General features: G+C 44.3%; 1 protein-coding gene across 2 annotated transcripts; it reads left to right on the top strand.

The window, feature by feature from the left end:
- Positions 1-98: 98 nt before the first annotated feature.
- mettl16 (methyltransferase 16, N6-methyladenosine) lies at positions 99-10,769 on the top strand. 2 transcript variants are annotated; one of them, XM_058079932.2, is made up of 10 exons: positions 99-193; positions 433-569; positions 4,117-4,304; positions 4,408-4,548; positions 4,906-5,021; positions 5,203-5,345; positions 6,662-6,731; positions 7,740-7,829; positions 9,804-9,977; positions 10,062-10,769. In XM_058079932.2, exons 2-10 carry the CDS (start codon positions 442-444, stop codon positions 10,626-10,628), a joined length of 1,617 nt encoding a protein of 538 aa, XP_057935915.2. In that variant the 5' UTR covers positions 99-193; positions 433-441; the 3' UTR covers positions 10,629-10,769. The 2 variants fall into 2 exon arrangements, with proteins under 2 accessions (XP_057935915.2, XP_078649069.1); XM_078792943.1 differs by lacking the exon at positions 99-193 and having other exon boundaries at positions 361-569.
- The last annotated feature ends 332 nt before the right edge of the window (positions 10,770-11,101 follow it).

Here is an 11,101-nt window from a genome sequence, read left to right as displayed (position 1 = left end):
AATGTAGCAGAATGTAGGTGTTACAATAAGATATAAAATAAGTTCATTTTAAGCGTGTTACATTCGCTCTCATAACGGCATCATCAAGCGTGGTCGCACAATAATGACGACACACAACCAGGAAGCACAAGCGGGAGGCTGGGAAACGTTTGGAGAACGCGGTTAATTTAGCATTCAGTCACAAATTATTTAGGTACGTTGAACTAAGTTGTTGCTGTAGCTTCTTTTTTTTTTTAGAATAAATCGAATTTCTGTCTTTCCTACGTAATGTTTCCTTACGCTAGAATACATTTAGCTATTGTGTAACATTTGAAGCTACTCGCATTGAAGGCACAGCGTGTTCTGGTAGCTCTTAGAAATTAAACTTAAGATTTAATTTTTTTAAAGACGGGAAAACCGAATATAACTTTCGGTTTTGTGTTGTCGTAATAGGACTGGGTTATGTCTCTGAACAAGTCCATGCATCCCAGAAACCGCTACAAAGACAAACCACCAGACTTTGCTTACTTGGCTTCCAAATATCCAGAATTCCAACAGCATGTCAACACCAGTCTAAGTGGACGAGCCGTGTAAGTACTACAAAATATATTATTCATCCACCAATTTCCCTCGCAGCATTGTTTGATGTATTGAAACAGGCACTAGTAGTGCAGTCTGTAACCACTATTAGCCCTCTAAACACGTTAATGCTACCACTTGTGGACAGTGTAGAGACAATTTGCTCTTTTCCATATTATTCAAATGAGTATGAGCCTCTGCATCATATTGGTGTCAAGTCATCTACCTGTGCTTGTCGATCGGCATTATGGAATATGTAGTGTGCTTTAAATGTGTTGGCATGGCACACAACATGCACATTCTTATTTACTGTTACTTTTGTCACACTCCATGTGGAGTTTGCATGAGCTACCTGTACCTGCCTGGATCACATACAAAGCATGTACTGTATGATTATTAATTGGCAGGCTCAAAGAAAACGGAATTTAAAGAAACAATTTTGCCATCATCCACAATCCTTATGTGAGACATGAACACACGTCTTCCACTTCTACCTAACAACTTTCATTCATTTTCATTCATTCATTCATTCATTTTTTTACCGCTTATCCTCACGAGGGTCGCAGGGGTGCTGGAGCCTATACCAGCTGTCTTCTGGCGTGAGACGGGGTACACCCTGGACTGGTGGCCAGCCAATCACAGGGCACATATAGACAAACAACCATTCACACTCACATTCATACCTATGGACAATTTGGAGTCGCCAATTAACCTAGCATGTTTTTGGAATGTGGGAGGAAACAGGAGTACTGGGATAGGAGAAAACCCACGCATGCATGGGGAGAACATGCAATTTCTGAGGCTGGAATTGAACCCTGGTCTCCTAGCTGTGAGGTCGGCGCACTAACCACTCGTCAGCCGTGCTGCCAACTAACAATTTAGTCATTTTCATTTACACTCTGGCTGCGTAATAACAGGCACATTCGTGATAATGCAATTCTTGCCAGATTTTGGTCTATTTTGGTTTGTTCATATGTGCCCTGCCATTGGGTGGTGACCAATCAGTTGTGTTGTGTGTGTCCAAAAGGTTTGCCCTGTACTGTATACATATTGGTAACAGTCAATGCTCAACACTGGTCCATCACTTTTATGACGTCTGTTGGACACAAACAACTATAACAGTTACTATAGTTACAATGACCAGCATAATTCCCTTAGTCATCCATTAGAGCAGACCTATTGTCTTTGTTATGGTAAAACAAGATATTGACACACATCAGCTTTGACTTGGGGAAAGCACTAATCAACATGTCTGCCACTTTTCTGCTATGTTGCGAACCAAACCATTCATCTCAGGCCTAACCCGGGGGTCCGCTAATGTTTTGGTTCCTCGACAATATTCAACAGTAAAAGATACTGTAAAAAAAATGACATCCTCAAGCTTCAATTTTCTGCCAGTAAAATTTAGTTTCTTACAAAAAGGGATGACCGAGATTTGGAAATCTTGGTCAGCAGGCTGTCATTCCATCAGTGGAGGGAAGGGATTAGGTTTTTTGTGGGTGCTTGCAGTTAGTCTACTGGGTTTTTAAGTCAAGAAGTACGGGGATCACAGTAATTTTGGTTGGGGGTAGGAACTCTTTTTGGGGAACGGGGGGATAAGCCTCCTGTCATTTTGTGCTAAGGACTGATAGCAGACTGTGTGATAAGCTTTGGATGGAGAAATTGATTTTAGTTGTTTGGGGTGGGTAATGAGTTATGTAGCAGAAGGCAATGATGACAATTAAGAAGGCAACATTGAATTTACATATTTTTGTTGGGGGGGGGTGCTGGGTGGTGATTATATGTGAAAAGATTTCCATGCTTTCCAATTCCCAAAGTAGGGATAAGGGATTGAGTGGTTGCCTAGCAATTGGAAAAAATGTTTGTTCAACCTTCCAGTATGAATTGGAGTAGGTATGAGGTAGTTTAGTAGTATTTGGTGTGAAATACCTCACATGCTAAATGATGTATGTATATTCCCACGCATATATTTTCAGTACATACATACATATATATAATATATATTAGACAGTGAAATAATAACCATCAGTTATCATTGTCAAATTAGCTTGCATTTTGCATTTTTAGACCCTGTTTGCTTCTAAAAATGTGCAGTCTCATATGCAAATATACTTACAAGGTCATCCCTTCAAATAAAGTTTGGTAACAATACATTGTCCAATGTCATATTCCCTCAGCCACAACCAGTAAGAATGCCGCCGTGCACCCACGTGGCAGCATAGACGTAAACTACGGGCACGCTCACGCTCCATCTGGCGTCGGCCATTGCTCCAACGTGGCCGGATTTGCGTGCTCTCCCATCTTCTGTTCAGTAGGTGGGGTTGCCATGGAGACATACAGCGCTGCACTTGCTTTTCAGTGCACAAGCGCACACATACACCCCAGGGCTAAAAATAGAGGTTGGTCTGAGCAGGCCCGCTCCTTGAATATTGATCTTTTTGTGATGAAGTCACCGAGGAAGAAGCAAAGATGGAGACTGTGAGACTGTGGTTTTTCTTCTTTTTATTCTAGTCGGGTTTATTACATGTAGTAATAATAATAATAGCGGCATCATTTGACAAATCAATCACAAAAAGGTGTGGTGTTCGATATCCTGAAATGCAAATTGGTTACAAAATACTGTGTAGCGAAGTTATAATGGTGATGTTCACAATTATGAATGCACCTTGACTGTGAATGGTGGATAATGAAGTTTTACGTTGCTGATGGGTGATAGAACTCAGCAGTAAAGTTTCTAAAGAACATCAGACTGTGTGTCTCTTTACTACAAATAAGGATATATGATTAGTATTCAAGAGAAGTGAGCTAGTGTACTATGAGAGGATGACTACCAATGAAAACGATTTTTCCTTGTTTGGGGCGGCTTTGTATTTTGTTTGTTTTAATGTCCTTGTATTCCATTCAGAACCGCTTGTGTTGAGCTCTGAGGGTGCCAGACGCCGCCGGCACTGGGATGTGTCTAATTACATCTGCCAAGGTGCAAAAGCACTCAGCAAAGCTTTAATTATTCGCATTTACGCCCCCACTCCCTCTGTCTGCTGCAGCCGTGACAGCTGCAATGGTTCAGCATGCTGCAGGAGACATTGTTAGGGGCTGAGAGTTGACAATAAAAATGGAAGGGAGGTCTTAATTGCAGTGAAAATGTGAATTTCATTGTCTTTATCAGCGGACGGATTATTGAGTTGCTTATCTATGGTGTGTGGTATGGTGCAGGGAGTGCACAAGGTTGGATGGTTAATTAGGTGCAGTTACAGAGCAAGTCTGGTAAATTAGTGCAGTTGACACAGTAGAATTGTCATTTTCGTGCTCACCCATCTTTAAATAGTTGGGATCATTTTCTTGCAACCCTGCAAATGAGACATATTTGAGATCACACATAGGTGGTCTTACTAGATTTGCCATCAGTGAAATATTTATGTAAAATATGCTTAAAAAGTGATTCCATGGAGCAACACTAAAATAGATCCTCAAGGCAGAGTACCTCATTTGAATAGATAAATAGAATTGACTTTGAAACTTGCACTTAATTTATTATGGGCCCTCTTCTGTAACTTTAAGAGTAAATTTCAAAGAGCCGGAAGCTGTGAGAGCTTTGACCTGCACCCTGCTGAAGGAGGACTTTGGTTTGACCATTGAGATTCCTCTGGAGCGCCTCATCCCCACCGTGCCTCTTCGCCTCAACTACATCCACTGGGTGGAGGATCTCATCGATGGCCAGAAGCAACCACGCAGAGGCATTGACATCGGTACCGCCACATTCTGATATTTTGTAGTTGTTTGTGTCACATTTAATTCATGTTATATTGAATTGCTAATAGTGACTTTAAATATATCCCCCCCCCCCCGTAGGCACTGGTGCATCCTGTATCTACCCCTTGCTGGGAGCCACAATGAACGGCTGGTACTTCCTTGCCACCGAGGTGGATGATATCTGCTTTGACTACGCTACCAGAAACGTGGAGCAGAACCATTTGTCTGACCTCGTTAAAGGTGAGTGTGCACTGCTGTCGCCGCTGTGTCTATTTGTGTCACTAATCTACCTGCACAGTGTGTGTGGCTGTTTCTGCACAGTGTGGGTCGGTTGCTTGGCACACTGGTCAGATGGTGGCGTTACTGTGAATGCACGATACTCAGCTGATACCCTCATACTTTACACGATGGTGGTGTTACTGTGAACGCACGATACTCAGCTGATACCCTCATACTTTACACGATGGTGGCGTTACTGTGAACGCACGATACTCAGCTGATACCCTCATACTTTACACGATGGTGGTGTTACTGTGAACGCATGATACTCAGCTGATACCCTCATACTTTACACTTTTGTTATTCTGCTCACCTCAGTGGTCAAAGTTCCCCAGAAGACTCTGCTGATGGACGCCTTGAAAGAAGAGACTGAGATTGTGTACGACTTCTGCATGTGCAACCCTCCTTTTTTTGCCAACCAACTAGAAGCCAAGGTGATCTTCTTTTTTCCCCCCAACCGGTTCACCAGTAGAGGGTTGAACTTTTCGAATGAAATCATTTGATTGGTCGAGTTTGAATATAACGCCGCCTTAAACAGTATTTGTTTACACATCCAGTAACAGACATTTAATAGGATTTGATCTTAAGCTCTGTCTGTCTTGTTGCTCACTGCAGGGGGTCAATTCAAGGAATGCACGGCGGCCTCCTCCCAGCTCTGTGAACACGGGCGGGGTGACGGAAATCATGGCGGAGGGTGGCGAACTGGAGTTTGTTAAGAGGATCATTCATGACAGTCTGCAGCTCAAGAAACGCTTGCGGTGAGGAACAAAAGAAAGCATCACCTTCTAAATGTCACATTTTTTTTCGAAAGGTGCGGGTATGTGCTGCATGAAGTCAAATTACAGATAAGAGTGGTAAAAATGTGTTAAATGGACGGTTACATTTTGGAGAGGTTGAAATTGCTCCTGAGAGCTCCACTGTAGAGGAGACTCCAAAGTGGGAAATGGGCATGCCCATTGATGGAGCTGTCACTTATAGTGGCTTTAATGATTTTGGCACATAATCACCCAACGCTGAAACTGGGAGCCCACGGGGAACAGCTGTGTTTGGGTGGGAGGGAAAGACTCCAACCGGCGCCACTTCACCACACCCCCCTCTTTGTCCCAGTGCTGTCACCAGGGTAGCAGAGGGTGAGGGAGCTTCAGCATTTAACTATTAAAATAAATACACGTGTGTGTGTGTGTGTGTGTGTGTGTGTGTGTGTGTGTGTGTGTGTGTGTGTCAGTGACTATGATGCCTGTTAACAGGCAAGATGGAGCGTAAAACCGAACCCTTCATTTTGAGGTTTTTGGCGTTCAGGCTAAGCCAAGCGCAGCCGGCTGTCACTCCCAAAAAGCATGTTGGGACAAAAAGAGCCAGCAGGTGTCCATGGCAACACTGTCGGCTTCACCAATTGGCCCTTTGAGACTCAACACCCTCACCACCCCGCCCCCATTTTATCAATACAACATGTGCGAAAGCGCACTTTAGAAGAAGATATTCATCTCAATTTATGGGCTCTTCTCTGGTTAAAAAAAAAAAAGTCACATTGCTGCTCTTCAAAAGACTGGGCATGTAAATCATCAGCATCTTTTTGCAGCTGCACACTGAAAATGTTGCACATCTGGCACTATCAATGCTGTTCAATATTTCATTGTGTCACCTGATGCATGCATCTGTACACTCAGACACACCCAACTCAGCATTTTCATAGCAAATGGGTGTTATGACCTCTATTTTTTTTATATGGTATGTTGTATTGATGCTGCTGATTAAAAGTACAGTTCCACAGAACACTACGCCATGTAGTAAAATGATGGCTCACTATCATTTATTATTCGTACTGACATTTATTCACAGCCATTTCACAATTCTTAGGTAAGAAAACCACTTTCTGTGTTTGATATTATGATTTTCCAGATCGGGAAAAGTATGGAAACTGCAAATGAAAAATATATTTACATTTGCGATGAATCGAAAACCAAAATAGTTTTTGATTAATTGGATAATCGATTACTAATTGCTTCATCGAGCATGTTTAGGTAAAAAAAACAACAATCATGTGTTTTACTTCTCTGGACGGGTCTTTCTGCAGGTGGTACAGTTGCATGCTGGGGAAGAAATGTAGCCTGGCACCTCTGAAAGAAGAGCTGAGGAAGCAAGGGGTGAGTCGTCCATCCAATGCAAATGTTTTCATTGGGGCGTCTTTGCACCAGCGCTTGAGGGGACGTAGCGCCACCTATGGACGAGGAGCTGGATATACTTAATAAACAAAAGTAGCTAAATAGTATGACTATGACTGTACGTGTTAAGAACAACCATGTTAGCGCCTTCTACTGCTGATGTTACACGAACCAAAATGTGCAAATACTTGTGTCTGATGTGTCAGTCGAGCTTTGTCACAAGCGAGCCGCGAATGAGCTGATTTCTGCTCGCAGTGCATGACCGACTCTCTAAACAGCCGTGAGTGACATTAGCCGGAACTAATAGCCCCACTCATGACTCCTGAAAGCATAAGCCTTGTAGTCCCGTGCCAGTCACCTCGCTCACATGCTAGGAAGATGAAGACACCCAGTCCTGTGGTACCCTCCATCTTCACCCTCATGAGGTTTCCGTCAGCTTTGGCAAGCGTCCAGGGAGGAAGGAGACTTGTATCTAAATATGCTAAGTCTTTAATCACTTCTTAGTGCCTTTTTGAGTGTCTTCATGTCACCTCGTGTGTTTCTCCACAGCAAATGTTTTCTGCCCTTTTTGCCCACTTGGTGGAAATGTCACTTTAGTGACGCTAAAGCGGTTTTGTCAGGCTGCAAAGTGCTCCATTCGAACATGTGTTGCTTCGTCAAATCAAAACTCCACACTTGTTACTTCTCACCCACGGTTAAGAAGCGTAGAACTCACTGACCCCGATGGGCGGATGACCGAGCACGTCCAGTGGTGGGTCATCAAGCAGTGGTTGACTACACGCTATTATGCTCAGCTGTTTGTTTAGACTGGAGAGGTTGTCTCTTCCGTTTTTCGTTGTGGTTTTATGTGGACAAAGAAAGTCTGTTATGATACAAAGTAGATGACTTGGGGGTGGGGGTGGGGTATATCTTCAAGGTCGGCAGGTATGTTGGGTTGTAGCATTGATGTAGAGCTAGCATGAGAGTGGTGACATCTTTGTCTGTTTCCAGGTACCCAAAGTGACGCACACAGAGTTCTGCCAGGGACGCACCATGCGGTGGGCGCTGGCCTGGAGCTTCTACGATGATGTCATCGTTCCCGTAAGTCTTTGCAGGCCCGGAATGGGTCACTTGAGTGCTCGGGCCGGTCTTCCCCTGCTGGTTGGGATGTTCTCCAAAATCCCAAATCAATCTCGTCTGTAACACACCTCCTTCGACTGCGCCTTTCACTCCTCCATCACACGCTCTTATTCCTCCTCCAGGGAGAGCTTTATGAGCTTTTAGTTTTGCAGTAGCCTGGCAACAGTTGCTAGGGCGAGAAATGTGCACGCACACTGGCTTTTGTCTTGAGTGGACAGTGTGAGTGTTGGGGATCTAACAGTAAACAGCATCAGGAATGATGGGGGTGTCGCCAAAAAGAAACCATCGGAGGTGAGTTGTGTGTGAGGGGACTGGTGGTGTTTTTGTGTTTTGTTCCACTACGCTATTTTATTTTGGCCTCTCTAGCTAGCAGAAAAGCAGTTGAGCAGAATGATTGGCCTACATTCTTCCTGTGACGACCCCCCCAACACATTCACACGTATGTTTACTTGACAGAGGCTGCTGCATGCAGAATGCCATACCATGGTTGACTAATTCTGCCCACTTGCGTGTCTTCCTATGGATGTCAGCCATACGTGTCTATACGTGTGTGTGTGTGCACGTGGCAGGCTCATTAATATTCCATGTGGTCTTAAAGGTACGTGTAGCCAATGCAACCGTGACCTACTTAACCCCTTTAGTACCATTCAGGCCAGTGGACACTTAGCCATTTATCTATCCTTTAATAACTATAAAGCATATAAACCATACATCTATGTATTTATGGCCACGCATGACGTTGTAACTGTACATGTACACATGGACATCTGAGCCCCGAGGCCGAACATTGCTGTGTCTGTGTCTGTGTGTGTGTGTGTGTGTGTGTGTGTGTGTGTGTGTGTGTGTTATGGCCAAGATGGTCTATTGTGTTGCATATAGATGGTAGGTTTATTAACGTCATAGAAAAGCAGTGCTTGCATTGGCAGCATATTTTATATAAATGTCAAGGTTGCCTTTGACAAACAGGTTTTGCTTGAGAGATTTGATTGATTTTTACGTTTATAATGACATGGGCAGCTTTGAGGGTGTGTGTGTGTGTGTGTGTGTGTGTGTGGAAGGGGTTGAAGACAGGTGAAAGAAGCACATTAACATAAAGATAAGGCACCATCCATCACAAAGCCCCTAATTAAACATGTCAGTGGTGTGTACATGTACTGTATGTCTCCAGGGAACATCATTGACCTGAAACCAACAGCATCAAATGATGTTCAGAAAAAAAGAACCAGATCAGTAATTCCGGCTTTGATTGACACGGTCTGAGAGGTTTCCATTGATTACTTTTGTAGTTTACAGTTTCCAGTGGTGTACCATTGCATTTAGTCATCGTGAAACATGTTCAATTCTTCTGTCTCTAAAAGACTCGGAGAGGAAATAAATACTGCTGACTTTATTCAGTCTCCCCGCCTCGCACAACAGTGGCGACCTGTGAAGGTCACCGCCTGCTCCTCCACACTGCTGGTTGTAGGTCAGTCAGCCATGCCGTCTGCTCCATCACTGCAGACCCTCCTGGCCTCCTTCCCCACCCTCCTGCCGGCCGACAGAGCTTTCCGAGTGACGTGTAACACCCACTCTGTGGCCGTGCAGGGCTGGCTTTCATGAACACAAGCGCCATTACAGCATAGACATGAGAGGGCATTAGAAGGAGCAGCTCGTCCCTGCACGTCCTGGGGGTGACCGTGGGGTTGGAGCGCCCTCTTGTGTCCATGATGGATATAGCCCTCCATCCTATTCTAATTGCTTTGTGTGGTTAGTTGGTTCAATGCAATATTGGACAAAAACTAAGGCAATCTTTTGGTGGACATTTTCACTGAAAGCCAGGGAGTACGAAAATTCAAGTTTGGCTATATAACAACAACAAAAATAAATTTCTTGATGATCTTAAGTGAAGAATGTATTCATGCTTTCTCTTCTTTGTTGGTTTCTCCTTGGGTTTAGTCGCCCCCCAGTAAGAAGCGTAAGCTGGAGAAAGCGCGGAAGCCTCTGTCCTTCACACTCCCAAAGGTGGCTCTTAAAGAGCTCCAGGTCAAGGCCCGTGCTTTGGGCTGCACTGGATGCCATCCTGCGGACGCCATCGCAGCCCTGCTTGAGAAAACGCTTACTGAGCTTCGGGTGAGTTAGTTGTGGTGATGACTTAGTCCAGGAATTGACGATGTAGAAACTTGATTGCTATGCACTTGTTTATCGGATGTGTAGGTGCTACACAAACGTGTTCCTTGCCAAGAGCAGGAGCAGAGCCTCCTCCTGACGGCTGTGGAGAACACTTGGATCCACGGACGGCAGAAGCGACGCGAGCAAACTCGACAATTACGAGAGCTGCCCAGAGCACCTCAAGGTGCTGCCGCCGCAGCAGCAGCGGCTGCTAACTCCACGTTGCCGCTTAGCCAAAACAAACAGGAGGATCCCTCACAGGAGTCAGCTGACCAGCGGCCACCTGCGGAGCATATTGGTAATGGATCCCCTCCAGCTGAAACACACACCACAGGTGGAGCAGAAAAGGAGCCGGTGGAAAAGATTGCAGGTGAGCACAAGGAAATGGAGTCTGGGGCATGCCCTGCAAAAACACGCGAGCCCCCGTTAAAACCATCAGGCAGCCCGGGGTCAGTGGAACACTTCCTGTTTAAGTGTCTGCTCAATGTGTTGAATGAGGACAGCGATGCAGTGATCGAGATGCACTGGGTGGAGGGTCACAATAAAGACCTGATGAACCAGCTGTGCACGTTCCTAAGGAACACTCTTTTAAAGTCTGTTGCAAATTCCTAATCAGTCATGGTGATTTTTATACCGCATTTGCCGCCATATTCTGACCACACATTTATTCAAGCTTTGTAGCAATCACAATTACACTTATACTTTATGCTTTAAAATTGCCAAAACATTTGGAATAAATTTGTTTTTATGAAATTGTATGGCGTTTTTCTGTAATAGTTTGCTTGTTATAAGCAGGATTTCATAATGTACAATTTTCACGACCTAATAGTGAACTGTGCAAATGTCCCCACTGGAATTGTGACTACGTGTTCCACATTCAGTACCTCCGAATGCCCACACGAGGGAGACAATTGTTTAGCTTTGGTGTATTTGGTTTCTATGTTTTTGTTGCTATAATTCCGTCACACAAAAGTATTTTTTACGCGATAAAGCATATCAAAGCGTCGAAGTGCGTCACCATAGTTACGTGAAATGCTCCCAGACGTACATTACGAAAGAATCTCCAGAGTTTGTCGATACTACTT

This window comes from Doryrhamphus excisus, linkage group LG8 (assembly GCF_037039965.1).
Source record: "Doryrhamphus excisus strain RoL-2023G ecotype Guam linkage group LG8, RoL_Dexc_Guam_v1.1, whole genome shotgun sequence".
NCBI classification, from domain to species: domain Eukaryota; kingdom Metazoa; phylum Chordata; class Actinopteri; order Syngnathiformes; family Syngnathidae; genus Doryrhamphus; species Doryrhamphus excisus.
Note: the sequence above shows the minus strand (reverse complement) of the source record. Positions and strands in the feature narration are given on the sequence as shown.